General features: G+C 36.6%; 3 protein-coding genes and 2 long non-coding RNA genes across 8 annotated transcripts in view; 2 read left to right on the top strand and 3 right to left on the bottom strand.

The window, feature by feature from the left end:
- The window catches only part of LOC147834210 (uncharacterized), a 41,778-nt gene that overhangs the window by 14,154 nt on the left and 5,640 nt on the right, over nt 1-21,984 (top strand). The window contains exon 4 of one of the 2 annotated variants that reach the window (XR_015505988.1): nt 9,419-11,173. The exons of the other annotated variant lie outside the window; for it this stretch is intronic. This is a non-coding gene — a long non-coding RNA (uncharacterized LOC147834210). Of the gene's footprint in view, nt 1-9,418; nt 11,174-21,984 lie in introns of those variants that run through there. 2 annotated transcript variants of the gene reach the window in all.
- Nucleotides 1,539-3,454, top strand: LOC147841077 (uncharacterized). Its single transcript, XR_015505989.1, has 3 exons — nt 1,539-1,852; nt 1,968-2,542; nt 2,592-3,454. It is a non-coding gene; the product is annotated as an uncharacterized LOC147841077 (long non-coding RNA).
- si:dkey-51a16.9 lies at nt 3,368-10,775 on the bottom strand. Of its 2 annotated transcripts, XM_087279392.1 has the most exons (8): nt 10,251-10,775; nt 10,070-10,137; nt 9,922-9,970; nt 6,288-6,436; nt 5,110-5,152; nt 4,885-4,926; nt 4,468-4,550; nt 3,368-4,085 (listed from the first exon to the last, which is right to left on the bottom strand). In XM_087279392.1, exons 4-8 carry the CDS (start codon nt 6,395-6,397, stop codon nt 3,965-3,967), a joined length of 399 nt encoding a protein of 132 aa, XP_087135518.1. In that variant the 5' UTR covers nt 6,398-6,436; nt 9,922-9,970; nt 10,070-10,137; nt 10,251-10,775; the 3' UTR covers nt 3,368-3,964. The 2 variants fall into 2 exon arrangements, with proteins under 2 accessions (XP_087135518.1, XP_087135517.1); XM_087279391.1 differs by having other exon boundaries at nt 9,922-10,137.
- calhm2.1 (calcium homeostasis modulator family member 2, tandem duplicate 1) lies at nt 15,371-17,885 on the bottom strand. 2 transcript variants are annotated; one of them, XM_087277645.1, is made up of 3 exons: nt 17,699-17,885; nt 16,900-17,522; nt 15,371-16,801 (listed from the first exon to the last, which is right to left on the bottom strand). In XM_087277645.1, the coding sequence occupies exons 2-3, from the start codon at nt 17,443-17,445 to the stop codon at nt 16,415-16,417; spliced, it is 933 nt and encodes a 310-aa protein (XP_087133771.1). In that variant the 5' UTR covers nt 17,446-17,522; nt 17,699-17,885; the 3' UTR covers nt 15,371-16,414.
- calhm2.2 (calcium homeostasis modulator family member 2, tandem duplicate 2) lies at nt 19,773-21,663 on the bottom strand. The gene is made up of 2 exons (XM_087279388.1): nt 20,528-21,663; nt 19,773-20,445 (listed from the first exon to the last, which is right to left on the bottom strand). The coding sequence occupies exons 1-2, from the start codon at nt 21,071-21,073 to the stop codon at nt 20,062-20,064; spliced, it is 930 nt and encodes a 309-aa protein (XP_087135514.1). The 5' UTR covers nt 21,074-21,663; the 3' UTR covers nt 19,773-20,061.

The raw sequence follows: 21,984 nt of genomic DNA, 5'->3' as shown, positions 1-21,984 counted from the left end.
TTTTATGGCTTCCTAATTTAGTTTTGGCTATCTCAAACAATAAGCAGCATTACTTTTTTAACAAAATATACACTGCAAAAATAGCAGTGTTATTTCAACTCTAACAGAGTCAAAATCGGAATGAGTGAACATATTGTCCCAATATCAGAGTTTAACTAACACTCTAAAGAGAGTTACTTGTACAACACTATACATGAGTTATATTTACACTGTATTGAGTTAAAAATAACTCTGATCCCTGACTGTTGTTTAAAGAATGAAAATTGAATTTACCTCAGAATTCTTTTAACTGTAGTCTACCTAGCAAAAATTACAATACTCATGATTGATAGTTAAAATAACGTACACAATAATAGAAATAATGATAGAAAAAATATACAATCAAAATTATGTCGTTAATCATTTTTATCAACAAAAAATTACTAGAACACTAGAAAATGTACACTTTTTACAAATTAACACTTTTAAAGACTTTAAAAGATCTTGAAAATGGTATGACTTTTATGTTCCATTTAGATTTTTGGTCAAATTAATTCCTGAACGTTGGAAATAACACCAACAAGTGTTGGTTAGCTGTAACTCCTTGATTTTGCACTGGATCAAATCAGCTTTGAACTTTGATTGTGTTAATTTATCAAAATGTAGTTCTTTAATGTCAACACTTTACTCTGAAATGCTTTAACTCCGAAGAATTTAACACTGATGATGAATTTGCTGTGTATTTGTTTGTAGATGTGTTCTTTCTAAACCCTGCCCTATTTAGAGCCTACTTTTCTCTGAATGGTCAGTAAGGTTACAATTCATGTCAGAATTGATATGCTATAACCTGGATTTCAGCTCTGGAGCTTCCTCGATCTTCAGCAATACTGTAAGACAGTTGAATGAAGCCAATGAAGATGATAGGCTGGCATCATGCTGTGTTTTTGTTTTAAATTCAATTACAAAACATATTAGTTAAGTAAAGTTTGAAGTGCTGATGACTCATTTTGGCAATTATGCATGAAAACAATAAGTTTGTGATGCACTTTGATCATTATCCTAAAACAACTTAGGTCATTTTTAAAGGTTGGGTAAAATTGCTGTTGTTTGTGTTGGATTGGCTGTTTGTGTAAAGTTTGGAGTCAGAGAGATTTTTTATGTTTTGAAATACGTCTCTTATGCTTTTAATGGAAAAAAAATGGAAAAAAATGAGTCATTTTGAAAAATATTATTAGTCTCACAAATATCTATTTTTTCCCTAATAATATACAGTGCTCAGCATGTATAATTACACCCCTCTCAAATCTATCTTTTAAATTCATATTTTTAATAGGAAGCTGTACAATATTATATGTGTGCATATACATTAGATTAGTCAGCACTAAAGCCAAAACTAGCTTATCTAAGAAAAATAGTAACGATAACGGTTCAAAAACTAATACACCCAAATGTATATGTTATAGAAAAACAATAAATACCAGTTTAAAAAATAGGAAAAATCTAGAGAAGCAAAAAATAGAAAAATTTAGTTGAAATTTTGTAGGTTGTAATTTTTTTGCAATATTTTGCTTGAATTTAATTGTATTGTATTTCTATTTCTAAATATGTTTGATGACTAAAATTTTATTTTAATAAATATATCTGTTTAATAAATCTGTTTTGTTTAAATGCACCAAAATAAATTGCCTATATTCACTGAGAAATGGATAAAAAAAAAATGGGGGGGGGGGGGGGGTACTCAATTATGCTGAGTATTTAATATGTAATGTATTTTTGTGATGGCAAAACTGACTTTTTGTAATAATTTGGCCATTCAAAACATTTCATGCTATTATAAAATTTCAAAAAAGGATGTGCTGCATAATATTTTTTTGTGGAGAACGTAATAAAAAAAATTCAAGATTCTTTGAGGAATAGAAAGTTCAAAACAGCCGCACTTTATTTTTTTTAAATATTAAACTTTTGTAACGCTATTTTTGTCTTTACAGCAGCTGTTTATTCAATTTGAAGTTTGCTTCCTAAAACATTTTTTAGATTAAAATTCATTTATATCTTAAAACATTTATACAGGAGACCTGGTGGTGCAGAAGGTAGTGCTGTCGCCTCACAGCAAGAAGTTTGCTGGTTCAAGCCTTGGCTGGGTTAGTGGGCATTACTGTGTGGAGTTTGCATGTTCTCCCCGCGTTCGTGTGGGTTTCCTCCGGGTGCTCCGGTTTCCCCCACAGTCCAAAGACATGCGGTACAGTTGAGTTTTAGGCTAAATTGTCCGTAGCATATGAGTGTGAATGAGTGTGTATGGATGCTAGATGGGTTGCAGCTAGAAGGGCATCTGCTGCGTAAAACATATCCTGGATAAGTTGGCAGTTCATTCCGCTGTGACGACCCCGGATTAATAAAGGGTTTAACTTAGCCGAAAAGAAAATGAGTGAATAAATGAACTTTTGTACTATGTATATAAAATATCTAAATATGTGGGTGACACAGTGGCTCAGCACTGTCGCTTTACAGCAAGAATTTTGCTGGTTCGAGTCCTGGCTGGGTCAGTTGGCATTTCTGTGTGGAGGTTTTAAGACCAGAATCCTCTGATGGGTGTCGCTTCGGTGTGACTTCAGCTAATCAGTTTTGACCAGTGCACACAATTACAGTATTTTTTATACTTCCAACATCCAGCTGTGTGAGAAAACATACAATCTGATGAAGTAACCTTTCGCTGCTGTTGTTTTTAAATAGAGAAAATATTTTACAAGTAACTTTTATTCTAAATCTTGGAACAAAAAAATTGAGCAATTCTCAATTCTGAAGTAAAGGACCAAAAGCAACTGACATTAAAATTAATTTGAAAACTAGTTTACTATTGTTGTTAACCAAGAATTTTTAAATGTACTTTTTTTTTGGTTATGATGACCATCCAACAATCTATTTTAGCTAAAATAGTGCTTAAAATGTCATGAAAATGCAGTTCATCTCATAATTAAATAGTAGCCTAAATGAGGCCTATAACCTCAAAAAAAAGGTCCACTTTTTGAGAAAAATAGAACCCCCCCTTTTCACTAAGCTGGCTACGGGTCTGATGTTTATGGATGTTTCCCAGTATTGGGTCGCAGCTGGAAGGGCATCTGTTGTGTAAAACATATGCTGAACACGTTAGTGGTTCATTTCCCTGTGGCAACCACTGATGAATAAAAGGACTAAGCTGAAGGAAAATGAATGAATGAATAAATGAATGAATATTATGTTTAAGATGCCCTGACTAAAACAGTGAAGGAATATGATGACTATCTTTAAATGAGTCATTTTTTAGTTTACTGGAAACACGTGTCGATGAGATTAATCCACCGTGATCTAAAATGAAGACATTATTTAAAATAAAATAAACAAAACAAAGAAGTTCCATCACAGAAACTATACATTTTATTGAGAGCCATATAGTACAAAACATCCACCTTAAATAGCTTAAATTAGGCCAAATCTCATTTTAATTTGATTCTTCTGGAGTATGTAGGTACTCATGACTATGAGTTCCCTTTACCACCCAGAACACTTTCGGGACTCTTAAACAATGAGTGTCAAACGGCAAAAAATTGGCAAGAGTAAACACAGATGACCACACAGAACCTCAAGCTCCAGACCTGGGTATCTGAGCTGTTCCTGACTTTGGATTCTGACCACAGTGCATCTCAGATGGAGACTATACTGCCCAGATTGGTCAACTCAGAACCCCCTTTTTGTGCCTGATCTGAATTTCTTCATCTGAGTCCACAAGGCATCGATCTATTTTGCTGAAAGCTACATTATGACCAAGAACACAGCACGAGTTCATGAGTTCAGCTTCACCGCAAAAATCCCACCTCCCCTCCCTCCCCCCATCAGCAGGAGAAATGTATTTGGGACTCTTCTTCCACCGCCTGCTTCAGTAGTGTAGTGTTTTAACACTGTATTTTAGGTGTGTGAGAGCCTGTCTATCTCAGAAGATGTCCCTCTTCTGTCACACCTCCAGGGGGTTCTGGGGCCCCTCGGCCCCCTGCGGCGGGTCTGGCTGGAGCCTGCAGATGGGTTTGTTGCACATGGGACAGACGCTGCGGATTTCCAGCCACTTCACCAGACACCTGTGCAAAAGACAAGGTGAAAAGTGAAGAGATAGAAGGCTCTATTATGCTTTAGTTATCTATAGACTCCAGCGCTGTTATGCATTATGGCCACGTCACAAAATGACAGGCTGAAACAAACAGTCTGACGCGAGGATAATACTCATATTTAAGTCGCAATGCCTTGACAGCTTCATTTGTTTTTCCTCAGTGATTTTCATTTTTGTTTTAGTGCCTCTGACAATATTTTGTGTCTCAGGAATCTGCAATGTGATTTTGAAGCAAAGTCTTCTTTTGTGTCAATCAGTGTCAATGTTAAAAAAATGGCATCATATTTACAGAATTACAAAATAATAATTAGAAAGATTGGATAGTGTGGGAAGAAGACAGTAAAAAACCTTACTTCTTGTGAAAGGCATGAGAACACGGGCAAACTCCTAGTTCATCTCGGCTTCGAAATTCCTCCAGGCAAACCGCACAGGTCTGCTACAGAGTGAAAGAGAAAGAATGAAAAAAAGAGAGACAGCCGGAGGGCTTTGTTCTCATTTATATCCGTTTACATATCAGCAACAGCTCAAAGTATTGTTACTCCAACTTTGGTGGTTGACTGAAAATATAATGAAGGTTGGAGAGGGAAAAGAATCCTCATGTTACAGAATGGTCAAATTTGCTTTTTATAAAATTAAGGGTAATGCTGATGAAGTAAAAGACTGCCTGGACTTTCTATTTTGTTTAGTGTTTCATAAAAAAAAGATTATACCAGATTAGAATGACAAAACTTAAGTTTTATTGTATTTTAGATTTGTCTTTGGTTACTTACTCCGAGAAGACTCAACTTTTTCCCTGGGCCTTTTAGAACAACCTGTAAGAGAAAGAGGCATTTAATAAAAAAAAATAAAAATGTAAAAACTGATAAAAATAGATATGTTGTTTTAATTTTACACCAGTGTTATGCTAAATGACATCAATTTTAAATAAAAAATAAGTTTGAAACTTTTGTAACATCAAATTAAAAAGTATTGACATTGACAAGGTAATAAATTACCTCATTATATCCATATTGTTCTTGTGTTCCCTGTCGTCTGAGTCTGTGAAACAAAAACATGACATTGTTCCGTTACACATAGCAATGCTTCTCTTTCTATTTTGTCAGTACTTCAGTTTTCTGCACTGCAGTTTTTTTATCTGACTACTTGCACACTGTAAAATTGATAGTAAAAACAGCAGACTTTGAATATTATAGAATATTATGACTATAATATATATAATATTATAATATTATATAATATAGCAGACTTTGCCAAAAATTTACAGCTAAATTGTTTTACGGTGGACTACTGTATTTTATTAATTTAGTGTTGTATACCAAATATTTTAAAGCACTGTTGCACAAGTAAATCTGAAACAATGATAATGAGAAAGCCATATAATGAACCACATTTCATTACAAACAACTTATCTGCAAGCAGATAAAAACACTAATACAGTATATAGAATATACCAGGTTACGGATATTTTCTGTAGCAATTTTACAGTTTTTTTAACCATTGAAATCTCAGCCATTACTGTTTTTATTGTTGTATTATTAAACCATTTGAATTTTTAATATCTTGGCATTTTGTTTACCTATAACAGACAGACAAACATATAGACAGACATACAGATAGACTGACTGATTGATTGATTGATTTACCGTTGAAATCTCAGCCATTTTCTATTACGGTTTTATTACCGTATTATTAAACCATATGTATTTTTTCTATCTTGGCATATTTGTTTACCTATAAACAGACAGACACACACACAGACAGACAGAGAGTGACAGACAGACAGACACACAGGTAGATAGATAGATAGATAGATAGATAGATAGATAGATAGATAGATAGATAGATAGATAGATAGATAGATAGATAGATAGATAGACAGACAGACAGACAGACAGACAGACAGACAGACAGACAGACAGACAGACAGACAGACAGACAGACAGACAGACAGACAGACAGACAGACAGACAGATAGATAGATAGATAGATAGATAGATAGATAGAAAGACAGACAGACAGACAGACAGACAGACAGACAGACAGACAGACAGAAAGACAGTCATGTAGATAGACAGCCAGACAGACAGACAAACAGAACGACAGACAGACTCAGCTAGCCAGCCAGACAGACAGACAGATAGAAAGACAAACAGACAGACAGACAGATAGTTACCTGAACAGGTAGCAACAGAAGATCATGCTCAACATGAAGATGAAGAGGCCGATCCCAAGAATGATGAGATAGACGTTGAGTGGAAGACGACCGGTGATGTCTGCGGTCATTTTGCAGAGTGTGTCTATAGTCTGTGTCACAAAAGCATGCTGCAAGAGAACAAACGACACCATGCATTTGTCAAACATACCCCCTAAAGTTTATAATGAGAGTCATGGCATTCATTTTGGAATAGCATCCGCTTTTACATCATCTTTTATTATCATAAAAAAGAATGCACGATTCAAATGTACTAAAAGCACAACCACTGACTTCGTCACTTATACGTCATGAATCAGTTATGTGAGTAGGTGGCATATTTCTCTCTCTGTCAGACCCTTGAAAGACAACACACATCACTGTGATTCTCATGTGTACGCTTCTCAGTGGCCCCTGCATGCATATTGCATACTGTGAGCCTGCGGACTGTCCTCGTGTTTCTCAACTCCATGTAACACTGCTCTCATTGTTGGACCTCGCCGAGCAGCATGAACTTTTCACTGTAATACATCTTTTAAAAGCGAAAAACAAGAGATGTCACACTGGTGTTGGATCATGTCTCGATTGTCTTTGACAGCTAACCACAACAGGTTTTTGTTTGAAAGTTCAGTATTTACAGTATAGATTGTACTTGAGATCTTTCCGTCATGAAAATGATGAGGGTAGGATCCAATTTAACAGGGTTCATGTAAAAAAATTCCTTGTAGTTTGTAAAAATCACACCAAAGCAATACAGCTGCTCAGTTTAATACATGATCTTTAAATGTAACACACACTTATGCTCACTTTAAAAAGAAATGTACAGTAAAAAACATATCCAAGTGTTCTAGAAATCCTCTAAAAGTCCTTGTGGGTACCAAGTTGACTTTCGGCTTAAGCTACTTCATCGCATGTGGGAGTTTTTCCAGAACAGTGAATATTATTCAGACAACAGGGGCTTAACTTATATCCTGAGGCAATGTGTTAATAGCAACACAAACTCAACATGATGTTGCAATGGCTTTAACAGTCATCTTTGAACCTAAATTGATTTAGCTCCCTATGAAATGACAGAATGAATACTGCCCTGGGCTTTCTTGCAAAGTGTTAATGTCTGTCGTACAGTATGATGGGTAATATTTTCTGACCAAACACTAAAAACAAACATGTGCACTTTATTGTGCAATTCAATTGCTTATTATTAGTATTGTTGAGTAACAATTGTCTTCATAAATAAAGTATTTTTTTTATTTAACATTGTAATTAATTTGTGATTTCTATATAAATTAATAGATTTTTAAAGGTTATTTTAGTATTTTAGTTAGAAAAAAATATTTTTCATGTTAAATGTTTTATTTATCAATATATTTTTGTAATAACCCTGGAATTAAATTTTCAGTCATCAAAACAATAAAAAATACAGTATAAAACATTTAATTGTTTTGCTCCTGTGTATTAGTGTGCTTTTTAACTTGTATTTATAAACAATCGCTGTGCAGCCTACTAATTAATTGTGATTTTTAAACCTTTATACATTTTTTAAGCTTTGAATTAAATATTTATATATACACTGTTTATATATACACTGTTTTTCAAGTGATGGGTTGCAGCTGGAAGGGCATCCGCTGCGTAAAACATATGCTGGATAAGTTGGCAGTTCATTCTGCTGTGGTGTCCCTGGATTAATAAAGGGACTAAGCTGAAAAGAAAATGAATGAATGGATATATACACTGTAAAAAAATCCTGCTTGCCTTAAATTTTTAAGCTGAATCAAATTAACCTCATGAGTCCATTGAACTCTTATTATGTTAAACTGACTTAAAACAGCTTGCATACCTTGTAAAAAGTGAGAAGATAATTAACTTAGTTTAATAAGTTACAATGAACTAAAAGTATATGCTGTTATGACTAATTGATCATATATTTTTTACAGTGTAGAATCATTTATGTTTTTTACATATATTCCTTACTCTGTCATTTTAAGAAACAAAAGTAGACATATGCTAATATGCTTCCCATGTATGTATCACATTTGCAAATTTAATTTGAAGTGACAGCAAAATGTGAAGTCTTGTCTTTAATAATTATATAAAATGTATGTAAAAGCTCATGCAGTTTGATGCAATTAGTTATAAAGATTTCAGTATTGAAACTAGGGCTGAACTATATATCGTTTGAGTAGGGCTGGGCCGATAAACAATATGGAATCACAATAAAATGTATGTCAATAACAATGATAAGATCTGGACGTTTTTAGTGTACAATGATCTACAAGCCAGTAACATGTGCAACAATGGGAATTTAAAAGTGTGCTGATATTGGAGATGTATCAAATTTTTGGCCACCGAAAGTTAAATTTTTGTGGCTTCAGTCATTGTTGGGAACTCTTAAATCTGGAAGCATTACCAACTGATATCAAAATGTATACCGTTATCATTCAATATGGAAAATAATTATCGAGATTGCATTTTTGCCATATCGCCCAGCCCTACGCTTGAGCATCAATATCGCAATGTGTCTATCTGCAATAGGTTGGATTATTTATTAAAGATTAAAAGATAAAGATATTGTTATTTTAAGTCATTTATACAGCAATGACCATGTAATTTACATTTGATTGTTTATTTTCTGTACTTGAATACTGTTAGTCTCTTGGAAAACCATAATGCTCTGTTTGTTTATTTATTTTTGCTTGTAATTTATTGTATTTTATGCAGATGCACTGCATAGAAAATGAGTTCATTGTCTCAGTCAATATAAATGATTGAAATCCTCCCAAATAGAGCTATTAAAATTGAAATTATATTCATATCACAATAAATATCGCAGCAAAACAAAATATTCCCATCTCAGATATTTTCAATATTGTGCAGCCTTACTTAAAACCTATACTTTAACTCTAGTTAGACTACAACTTTTAAATGTTTAAAAAACAAAGCAAAATCAATGCTGTTTTAGGGCCAGCAGTTCCTAATGGAGTGACAAGTACTTAAACAGTTTAACAATGATTTAAAGACTATTCAGGACTATTTAAACTGTGTTACAGCATTTCACTCCCTTTAGATGCAAGTAAAGAATTCAATATCCTATTATCTGACCATTCTTTTTTCAGCAAATTATAAGAGAGCGAGAGGGAGCATTTGGCAGCGAGATTGAAGCCTGGCCAATTGTCTGTGCATAAAGACAGACACGAGTGGTGCACCCTTTCTGCCATAAAGCCACCATCTGGTCCATCCATGAGGGTTTGAGGGGGAGGCAGGAGATGGGAAGGCCTCACCAACCCAGGCAGGAAGCACCATTTGGGGTGAAAACAATAACAACCAACCTCGGGGGTTGAATCCTGCCATACAACCACACAATAGACACAGACACAAAGTGTGTCTTTTCAACTTCAGGTCAAGGCAGAAAGCGAGTGCCAATAGGGAGAAAGGTAAAAAGGCTTGGGTTTTCAGGTGCTAGTAATATAAGGAGGATTTCGGTTAAACATTAATAGGAAGCCAGTGGGAGGGTCGAGGGCTCTGTGAATAACACATGGTTAGGCAGCCGTTCGGATTATGTAGCAACTAGAAATGAAGAGAGGAAGAAGAGGAGGAGGGGGTTATGAATCATACTCACCGTTACACCATTGGATAGGTGCAAGATTGCTCCACTATACTAGATGATCCTGCAAGTTGTGTCCAAAGAGGCAGTGTTGAAACCAGGTCAAAGGAGTGGGATGATCCCCTCACTCAATAATACAAGTTTATACTCCCAAAACTCCTACCATAAGAGCATGAGTTTGAATCTTCAACGCCTCTGGTTAACACATTACCATCACCCACCAGCGCCTCACTGGGAAATGGAAGAAGGCAGAGTGATTTTGTTTTCTTTGTGTTGAAACATTCACAAAGCCAAGTCAGTCATTGTCGAGACCTGTGTAAACACGGGCAGATATCAACACCTACTTCTTGATATCTCAAATGCTTTGTGCAGCCACAGGCGAGGTTAAAAACCAAGCGCTCTGTTTTTCCAGCATCGTGATCCAAACTGCAGCAGAGAATACGAAAGATTGGCAGTGTGGTTTCATGTCAACAACGGATCACGCTTGACGTGAAGTTGCTGTCATTGGCGTTTTTCATTTTGCACCTCTCTGTAGAGTCACGATAACAAAACAGTGAGAGAGAAAATGCACATTGTCTACAAGGCTCACCCCTTCCTCTATTGTCGTCAGTCACTTTCCTCTATAGTCTTCTTGCTCAAGATTCTCACCCTCACGTTAGAGTTAACCGTTTTCCCCGGTAACAAAGGAGGAGGAAGAGCAGTGGCAGTACAGCCGTGGTGAAAGCAGCCCATTCAAAACTGTGTCTTCCTCAAACCATCTGCTCTGCTGAGACACAAAGGAAAAAAACGCATTTTCCAGACAAAGTGATGAGATTCCAGTGCGTTTCCTGTCGTCTTTTCCAGCAGCTCTGTCTCCACGTAATGGTGCCGATGACTTCTCTCCTGCTCAGTTTGTAAACAGATCTGTGCTCATGTGATTCGCTGTCTGGATCACAGCTCTCCTTTCACCCGCCCCCTCCTCGCTCTCCCCCTCTCCCTTTCTATCCTGCACTCTCTCTCTTTCTCTCTATTCCTCCTACTTCTCTCTAGCTGAAGGCTATTAGGAGGTGACAGTGGCCAGGCGAGCAGACAGCAGGCCGAGTCTGAGTTTCTCTGATGAGGCTCTTTGGATAGACAGGGCTGGGAGGGGAATGAGGGTTGATTCACTTTGCTTGACAGGCAGTCACGAAAACAGCAAGAGACAACAGAGGGGAAACAGTCAGAGAGCGAAGGGAATAATAGGATAGAGCAGAACAGAATCCGAGGATGTTTTGCTAGCAATGCTGCCAATGAGAAAAAAAAAAACCCTAAATATGTACATGTGACACAAGCAGTGATGTCAGTGCTTTCGTCACACAGGGAATCAAATGTGAAAAATAGATAAAGGTAATTCCATAGTTTTAGTCAACAGATTGTGTGGGTGTCTTTGGGGAAATATACAACAAGAAATTCTCGTTACATCAGTGTTTAATTAAAAGGTGTTTTGATAAATCTCCCTACTGTGAGATTGAGCAATCAATGCATGTGTGGCATTATGCTAAAACCACAAAAATGATTTGTCAGTTTGAAAGTCAGGGAAAGTGAAAGGTGACAGTAGGATTTAAAAGATATGTGACCTAGTTTTACAAACCTCCATCAATAAAGTCTTAACATAAATCATTCTTCTTGGAAATCATCTAATATTTTAAAGTGAAAATAGTGTTTCCTCAAGGATTTTTTCCAGCTGTGCAGTGCAGTATTACAAGTTGACATCGCATTCATGTAATGCGAGCATGCAAATCTCTTTGCTTGCGCGCCGACTTTCTCTATTAGTGCACAAAACTTCTTGCACACCCTCAAATATACGCTGCTCAAGTGCATTTTCTTCTTTAAAAAAACATTGCTAAAGTGTGATTTAGTTTTTGTAACTAGTATGTCTCCAACATTTATTAGATTGGCTTGGAATATGTCTCCAATAAACCTACAGAGTGGTAATAATGTGTCCTGAAGTTAAGTGAAACGTCTCTAAAACCCAATCAAAATGAAGTCATTGTTTGCAGCACCATAGACCTTTATCTATAAAGTGTAATCATAGAAACTGTGTTCATCTTAACTGAAAGCTACATCGTGTTTGCTGGCCTCACGCATCGCGCACCTGCCAGTCAGTCAGCACGTAACCTTAAAGGGTTGAACAAAGAACGCACAGCACTACTACGGTTACAGAAATGTTCGCGCTGTTATAATTCACTTACCTTTTAATACGCTTTGGTGCGATTATAACCCGCTATTAAAAAAACACTACTGAATGTTTTGAATGAGATGCTGTAATGTAGCCGTGGCGGGATGAATTTTGGTGTGGCACTGCACCATGGAAGAATGAATGTAGCGGAAACCATGGTGTAAATATTACTTGAATACCATTGTGCTAAAATGTACTATTATATCCAGTTGTTTTTTTCTTGCTCCAGGGCTTTAGTTCGTATGGCATTGTGCCATGGCTTGCATGACTTTACCAAGACCAACAATAACCATTTTATACACTAAACTCATGTTAAATGTAATATAGGTGTTATTATTGAAAATGTGTATTTTATTACTTATAAATTGCTACAAAAATGCTGGGTTCCAACACAATTCCTTCATGATATCTCAACACAAATTGATTAAGTTAACTTAAGAGTTTTTACATCTTTAAGTGAATTGAACATAAAACAATTATATTGTCCTGCCAACTTAAGAATTGTGGTGTTTGAAAAAAATTAAATAAGTAGCAAAAGTCATTTTTTGAGTGCCTTATTATACATTATTATTATACAAATGGTGCTCAATTAGCTTTACTAAAGTAGTAGTAGTAGCAGGCCCGGATTGGCTAATCGGGAGGACCGGGAGCATTCCCGGTGGGCCGGTCCGTTTTTTGGCCGCGAGGGCCGGTGTCCCTAGTTCCAGAATCGGTTGCTCTCAGCAGTCATCACACTTTTTAAAAATAATTTATTTATTTACTTGACCACAGCCTTCTTATTCATTATTTTACCGCAGCTCTGCTCTTTTGATCTATTTTCTCGTAGCCTAGTGAGCAGGATGCAAGTTAATGATGATATAACTAGATAAGTCACCGTTTTACATACAGCTGTTGCGGTACAGTGGTTAGTATGTTTGATTATGACGCGGCCAACCTGGGTTCGGTCCTTGTCTGAGTAACAATTTTTTTTTTTCATTTTTATTGTTAAGACATATATATACTGTAAGGGTTGTTGAACATTTGAAGTTCTAAAAGTGCTGTTTTCTCAAAAAAAGACGTGATAGTGTAATTAGAAACTGAATTGGAAATAACCTTATTTTAATATAGTCAGTGGTGAATTGAGGTGGGCTGGTCTGAGGCTTGAAACTCCAGGGCTGAAAAAGAGTCCCACTCCGGCCCTGAGTAGTAGTAGTAAACTTTATTGTCCTTGACAGGAAATTTGCTATGGGCATCACCATATTGTTGCAGACCTTTCATTGTACAATAAAAACAATGCAAAGTTACAATAAATATAATGCTAATTAAGATAAACTCTTGTTAAATAAACCCACTGAACCTGGTACAAATTATTTCTTATATGGGTTCAGACTATACTTTAGGACTCTATATCTCCTACCAGAGGGAAGCAGTTCATAATGTGGTAACAAAAAATCTGTTAGATCATTTAGAATCCTTTCCACCTGATTAAGGACACAATTCTCATACAAAACTTGAGGATTAAAATATTCATCGTGCCCAACAGTTTTCCAAACTGTAATATTCCATTAATACATTAATATAAAATTGTTTATTTTCTTCTCATTGAGCAAATCATGCTTTCATGTGAACTTTTGATACACATTTAAGATTCTAATTTTACATTTGCTTCAAATACAGTGGATGTAAATCAGCTCACCGTAAACTGCCTGTTTATGCCAAAGGAGAAGATCATAATGACAAAATCGTTCCAAAATGAAAGAAAGAACACCACAGCACTGCTATAGACACAAAAGAATAGCATTAAAAGAATCAACCCAGGCTCTTGGTGATTACATACCTTGGTATACATTTTTAGAGGTGGCAAAATACTTAGCATGAGACCACACAGAGGTAAGCGGTCAGCTAAGCACGATAAGAAATGGCATCATACCGCCCCGTAGCATTCGTTTTAAAAATGAAATGCAGTCATACGTATTTCTGGCTACATAATTTGCAATCTCCAGAAATGTTTGTAGGGCTACATTTTCAGAATGAACCTTTGTTGGAAAAGGTAGTTTAGAAGCTGATTCCATCAGTCAAAACTATCATCCATTGATAATTGCGAGCATTTAAAGAAGCAGATGACAAAACTGTGCATGGCTTAAATAAACAGAAAGGTATATTCTACTGTACACTCTAATATAGTTATCTTTATAGTTATCACACGTGGTGCAAACAGGTCTTATCTGGGCATGTGATCAAATGTCAATGAAGGATCCACTTTATCTTATCAATGACCATTTAGTGTTTCACAAGGATCAGTACTCTGGCCACTTTTATTTTTCACCAACTAAATAATCATTTTATCATGTCTCATGGTTTCTTTCTATTGTCAGTTTTAGGCACTAATCCTCTATTTATCCACGCTCTGACAACCAGGTACCCTCACAAATCATTGCATGCTTGGCAATCATCTCTGTCTGGATGAACGCCCATCATCTGAAGCTGAAATGATCAAAAACCAAGCTGTTGTTCAATCAAGCCAAAAAGCACCCTTGCCAAGGCCTTGTCATCTCAGTAGACAAGTCGGCAATCTCACCCACACAGAAAGCAAAATATCTTTGTGTCAAACTGGACAATGACCTGTTAGCCGAAAACCTCATACTAACCACAAATTTCTCCTATAAAACAGTGGCACTGGTTGCTCTTGTAACTCTTTCAACTACCTTTTGGCAGGCATCCCAGCATGTGCAATCAAACCTCTGTAGCTCAGCTGATATTAAAACTTCTCAAGTCACATCCATGCCTCGTCTCATGCATGACTTCCTATCCTTGCTCAAAGCAATGTCCTACCATTCGCTTTCATGCAATCCTCCACAATTTTAGTGAACAGTTCTTACAGAAACCACTTTTCTGATGAACGTTTTACCATTCCCTACTAAAATAGTACTTGTTTGTGAGTGTAAGCTGTGTAGAATCTGCATTTAGGTTTAGTAATAACCCTATTTGTGGGCGGTGCAGTGAGTAGCGCTGTTGCTTCACAGCAAGAAGGTCGCTGGTTCGAGCCCTGGCTGGGTCAGTTGGCTTTTCTGTGTGAAGTTTGCATGTTTTCTCCGTGTTCACTTGGGGTTGAATTGGGTAGTAAATTGTCCGTAGTGTATGTGTGTATGTCATGGTCCAAGTTTGGGGTTGAGCGTTGGTCTAACAACCCACCTCGTAAAAATTCGATGTTACGAAATACAGCCATGATGTTGCAGCCAAAAATCAACTTCGATATAAATGGCTCTGGAAGTAAGAGTAATAGCCCTATTTGTACGCAAAGCACTTTATTTATAGCATATAGCTTGACAAATAGCATGCCTGCCATCCTTTAATCACAATGGTCTCATATTTAATCCTAACACACTTTTGTTGGTAATTATACAGTACATATAAGAATCTGTTAAATATCTTACATTACAGTCAGTGTTAATAATGTCATTTGAACAGTTCTTTTACTTCCACACTTTTGATTTGCTTGGCACACTTGTATCAAAAAAGTTTTAGTAGGCATTTAGTCATTCGATCGACACTAATTTGTCTTTATTGCTTAGCAAAACATAACAAGAGGTAATTTCAACCTGAGAGTACATTGTGTATCTTAAAACAGATGCTTAATAGTTTCTTGTACAGTATAAAAATGACCATTTGAGCAGCAAATGGGCTCTATGCACAGCTAGAGTTTTAAAGTCAATGATAAACCTCCGGCAAAAGCCTAATGTGACTATTTTCAATTTCACAAGGTTGTTTTTACAGCCTCGAAGTTGTAATTTAATTACAAAGGATTCATTCTAAATAGACTTAAGCATTCATTTAGTTGTTCAAGAGATGAGTCAGTAGCAACAGGCTAGCACAGAAATTCCATTGAAAATACTGGAGTAAAATAAACGGTCATATTTTAAAGCCATGGCGGGGGGGAATGGAATTTAATGCAGTGCTTCTTGTCTAATCTGAGACCCACTTCATATTGTATATCTAACAGGCAGTGAAGATCGCTGATTTTTAAAGAAATTAGACCTTAAACGTGCCAATTTTATAATGGAAAGACATTTCATCGGAAGCCCTTGGGCTGCCTGGCTGAAAATTAAAAGTCTGTGTGCATGTAGCGCATTCACAACCTACAAAGAAAAGCTTATAAAAACAAGAAAACCCTTCAGTACATAATCCAAGTAGAAATGTCAATGTCATACGCAAACATGTTTCCCATAAAGAAAACAAAAAATTTAGGAAAACAAATTGTATATAATGAAACTGTATAAAACTGTATAATAGAATGAAACACCCCATTTTCCCCTACAAACTTTCTTATTTGCCTTAACAGTCACCGAAATCTTTTGAATACAGGTCCCATTTATTTAATCGACTGTACAAGGGAGTGTTTTCGACCTCTCTGTACAAGCAAACACCTGTGACGCGGTTCCACTCCAGTCTGGGAATGACGCTCTTGATGCCATTACAAGTTGCAAGAACCTCCTTTTCTTCATTTTCCAAAGCCACAAAGCCAAAGAAGTTTTTGACACAGTCAGCCGCATTGTATTTAGCATGTATTTCAGCTGTACGCTGGAAAATAGCTCGCTCGTTTGCACGATATTGAGTCCAGTATGCCTCCTGCTGATAGCCAAGAGTAGAGCAGCAGCTTTTTAGACAGAGGAGCAGAAAGACAGAAAGCGAAACAATTCCAACCAGCAACCATCCCAACAGCTAGAAGAGAGAGAGAGAAAGCAAAAGTTATGCATATCATATTAAAAAGACAATTCTACAAAGTATTGATTTAATCAGAGAAAGATTGTGATATGTACCTGGGATTCATACTGTAGCTGGCGTTCAATCACTTTAGTGTAAATAGTATACGGATCAGGTACATCCTTACATGGAAACTGGGCCATGATTTCTACAGTCTTTGTAGTTATAGGGAAATGATCCAGTGTAGAGGGGTCAACAAACTCACTGAAAGCACACACATACGCCTCCCCTCTCAGGAGAGAAATAACAGACCAAGTGATGGGGGCAACAATGGCTCTGCCCATGATGGATCCCATCAGAACAGAAGCAGCAGTCAGCGTTAATTTCCGGCATCCTCTGGTGCGACATTCAGACACCAAATCCCAGGTGCTTCGATTAAGTATCAATCCAATGACGAAGAAAGTCAGTGCTGGTACACCGATGGCTGCCATACCGTACAGGTAATTCTTCTTCGGCGAACATGGACAGTTAAATGCAAAAATGTTGTATGCTGTCTGACTGGCCACTGTCCCTAAACCTATCAGCCCATTGAAGATCATGACATCCTTACTCTTGAAGAAGAGCGAAACAAATTTGAAGTTCTCTGATATGAGAGCTGCCATCTTGTCCCGATGACCTCAATGGGAATTAATGCTGATTAATCAACGCCTTTCAGAGAGTCTCTGAATTAAAGCAGACTCTAAATATAAAGAGAAACAAACAGAAAGAGAGAGTACGTGTAGAAGTATTCTGATTCAGCTCAATTTCATGCAAAATACACAGCCACTCTATGATCAAAGTTAGTCCGGGCATGCCTCAGCACGGCACCGCGCTCGAATTAGAAACAGAAAACAGTTCCGAAAGGGAAAGACTTACATTCCATTGCAATGAGGCACCAACAGTCTGCTGGAACATCCACAAAGTTTTACAAACGTGTAAAACTAAATGCAGGCATCAAAAAGAAGTATTTAAAACAAATAAGGTTTCTGTAGGTAGGCTTTCTGTATGCTTATGTTTTGGTGAAGTCCCTCCTTCGCTCTGTCTATTGTGTGCATGCGGCACTGAATCACCAGCGGGAACCACATCTGGTTTCAGCCCCAGCGGAAAGTATGAGCATTTAACTCAAACAGGCTGGGGAACATCATAAATTAAATCTCCTCTTATCCAACAACACAAGTCTTGTCACGATGATGTTTTCTTCCCATAATTAGTGAAGGAAAAAATATAATAGGAGTAAAATTAAACAAAGATCAAAGCAGAGTATTTTTATAGGCTTGTATACTGGCCACACCTCCAAACATTTGTGAACACAGAAAGGCTCTTTAAAATGGTATACACTGAAATATTTGAGCTTATGACAATAAATATAAATAAATTAAACATCTAGCATACAATATGATATATTAGTAAAACAATAATAAGTAACAGCCTAAATAATAAGTAAAAAAAAATTAAGTCATTTGGAAGGTATTCATTTATTTATTTAACCACAGCATGGTGTAAATCTTGAAACTAAACCTTAGTCTTTTTTAAAACCATTTTATCCTTTCTTGTCATAAAAACATCACAGCTTATTAATTGGTCTGTCAGAATTGGCGTGCAATTATATCACACACGCACATTAGTTGTAGTACTGTGGAAAACGAATAGGTGAAAGAAGAAACCTAAAGGAAAAACTTAAATAGTTAATGCTCTAAATATTATATAATATCAATTTTCAGCGTTATTTTGCTGTTTAAAAGTGAATTTTCTGTTGCAAAGCGACAAATGAAGCACTGTTTGCACAGTCACACAAATCAAACAGTGGCAAATTCACTGCTCCTGAGTAAAATCTGGTCATGGGATTTTTCATGCTCACGACTGCAGATTTTTTTTTCATTAATTTTTTTCCAACTAAACTCAGGGAGCTCCAGCAGATGTAAACGTTACAAGCACAGACCAGTAAAGGGTGACAAAACAATGTTGCCTAATGTTTTAATCACTTTGATAGTGTTAATGGCTGCCAGTCAGTCCCTTCACAATTTGGTTTGTATGACGTTATAATATAGACAAGCCTCTTAGATAGCAGACATGGAGAAACACATCTAGACCAAATCTAGTTGAGTTTAAATACATTTTTATGCCACCCAAATTATTAGAGAAATGCAGGCTGTGGTGTGGTTGGAAATGTTATGCTAATAGGCGACATATATTGAAAGTGCACATTTCTATATCTAAAAAAACACAAATTAGTCTACATTATGATTTTTATTTTGTTAACAGAATAGGCCTGAATATTATTGGCTACACTGTAAATCTAATATATGGAATTTCAGTAATAATCCTCATACAAATTGAGGCAAGGTCCGACAAAATATGCATTTGACAAATTGAAACAGGGCGTCACAGTGGCATAGTGGGTAGCATGATTGCCTCACAGCAAGAAGGTCGCTGGTTCGAGCCTTGGCTGGGTCAGTTGGCATTTCTGTGTAGAGTTTGCATGTTCTCCCTGTATTCGTGTAGGTTTCCTTTGGGTTCTCCCATAAGTCCAAAGATAGGTGAATTGGGTAAGCTAAATTGTCCGTAGTGTATGTGTGTGAATAAGTGTGTATGGATGTTTCCCAGTGATGGGTTGCAGCTGGAAGGGCATTCGCTGCATAAAACATATGCTGGATAAGTTGGTGGTTCATTCCACTGTGGCAACTCCAGATTAATAAAGGGACTAAGCTTATTTTAAAAAATGAATGAATGAATAATTGAATGAATGAATGAATGAATGTATGAAAATCGTAACAGCTTGTCCTTAACATCGACAGAGGAAGACCACACATGTAGGCTCATGCCTTATTAAAAACATACTAATATCGAAGGTTGTAGCACAGTAATAAAACACCAGACAAGTTTGATCTCGATCCATAAGCCATCATCATTGCAAAGGGAAAACATACCTAGGGCACTGTCTTGTATTTTTGCTTCTCTAGTTGCAGTTAAGTTTTTATTGCAGTAATAAGTTACACTTCAGCATTGAATATTTAATAAGATTTTAAATTAAAATCAGATTGCATGCTAACATTTAGTTTATGTATATTAATTAAAAAGTTCAATAATTGTATACCTTTTTTAGCTATTATACTTTTAAAATTATTCTACTAAAGTGTTCTAGTCTGTGGCATAAATTTCATGGGTGTTCCTTCATGCCAAAGATATGAGTTTTTGGGTGTGTTTAATGTACATTAATTGAACAGCAATTTGTCAATTACTTAACAGTCATGCTCATTTGTGTACATGGCCCATTTGCTTAAGCGACTGTACAAGGGAGCGTCATCGACCTCTCTGTACAAATAAACACCCGTGACGCGGTTCCACTCCAGTCTGGGAATGACGCTCTTGATGCCTTTGCAGTCTGCAAAAAACTGCTTCTCCTGACTTTCCAAGGCCACGAACCCAAAGAAACTCTTGACATTTTCAGCTGCATGGTATTTAGCGTGTACTTCAGCTGTACGCTGGAAAAGTGCTCGTTCGCTGGCGCAGTATTCAGACCAGTACGCCTCCTGATGATAGCCAAGAGGAGAGAAGCAGGTTTTCAAGCAGAGAACCAGAAAGACAGAGAGCGAGATGAGTCCCACTAGCAACCATCCCAGCAGCTAGATGAAGAAAAGAAATAAAAATGAGATGTGCAAATCATAAATATGCAGTGTACATACAATTAAGTACTGAAAAAAATACCTGGGATTCATACTTCAGCTGGCGTTGAACAACTCCTGTGTAGTTTATAAACAAAACAGGCGTACTGTTACATGGAAACCGTGCCATGATCTCTGGACCAGGAGAAGCTGAAGTGAAATTGACCAAGGATGAGAAGTTCAGGAACTCACTAAAAGCACACACATACGCCTCCCCTCTTAGAAGCGAAATCACAGTCCATGTGATGGGGGCAGCAATTGCTCTGCCCACGATAGATCCCAACAGAACAAACGCAGCAGTCAGCGATAATTTCCTGCATCTTCTTGTGCGGCACTCTGACACAACGTCCCAAGTGTTTTGATTCATCATTACTCCAATGACGAAGAAAGCCAGGGCTGGTACACCAATGGCTGCCAGACCATACAGGTAATTCTTCTTCGGGGAACATGGACAGTTAAAAGCTAAGATGTTGTAAGCGGTCTGACCAACCACTGTTCCTAAACCTATGACGGTGTTCAAGATTGTTGCATCCTTATTCTTGATGTAAATTGCAATACATTTGAAGTATTCTGATATAAACACAGACATTGTATGTTTGCAGAGGTGTATCTCAGTTTATTTTTGCTGATGGTGATTGTCGTCTCTTTAAATTAAAGCAAAAAACCCTGACAAAAAGAGATATGAGAATCAGTGAAATCAGAAACAACTTCATTATACAAAATGTAAATACAGGGAAATATAAAGTCACATAAAAACAACTGCTTTATAAGAAAAGCTTTAGTTTCTCCAAGCCTCAATACACCAATTACACAGAACAATGAACCAAAAAGTTGAATTATTCCTCATATAAACACTTACATTTCATTGTCAGGTGGTACAAATGGTCCCTCAAAGATGATGTACAACCAGAAGCAGATTGTATTCAAAACAACAACAACAAGATACCTATAGCTGTATTTGTTGTGTTAAAGAAGTGAGATCCTTCCCTCGCTTTGTCTGTTGTGTATTTATAGCAGTGAATCACCATCAGCAATTACAATCTGGTTTCGGCCTTAAATGGATCTAATGAGCATTTAAATAAAACAGGTTGTGCTACAGTAATCGACTACAATAAAAAATCAACATTTGTTATAAACTATTGTCTTTAAAGTGACATGTCATCAGATAAGACTATTAGATCTTGTAAAAAATAACAATATATCAATATAAAAAACACTATATATAAGAATAAAATCTGTTTAAAGCTTATCAAATGATACTTATCATGTTCTACTATGTAATTCTATGTATAAACATCCAATATATTGTTAAAAAATAGGGACATTTTGCATTGTTTCCATTACATGATGTTATGTAAGCCTTGAAGTTGAACTAGGTGTGTTTAAAACAAAGGGTGACAAACGAAATTGGAATAATGAATTGGATCCCCCGTCATACACAGCAAATGAGATGTTTAGTCACACATGTTGTTCCTTCAAAGACACTGGTTTTCTTTTTTT

Source organism: Danio rerio, chromosome 13 (assembly GCF_052040795.2).
Source record: "Danio rerio strain M-AB ecotype USA chromosome 13, GRCz13ab, whole genome shotgun sequence".
NCBI lineage: Eukaryota > Metazoa > Chordata > Actinopteri > Cypriniformes > Danionidae > Danio > Danio rerio.
Note: the sequence above shows the minus strand (reverse complement) of the source record. Positions and strands in the feature narration are given on the sequence as shown.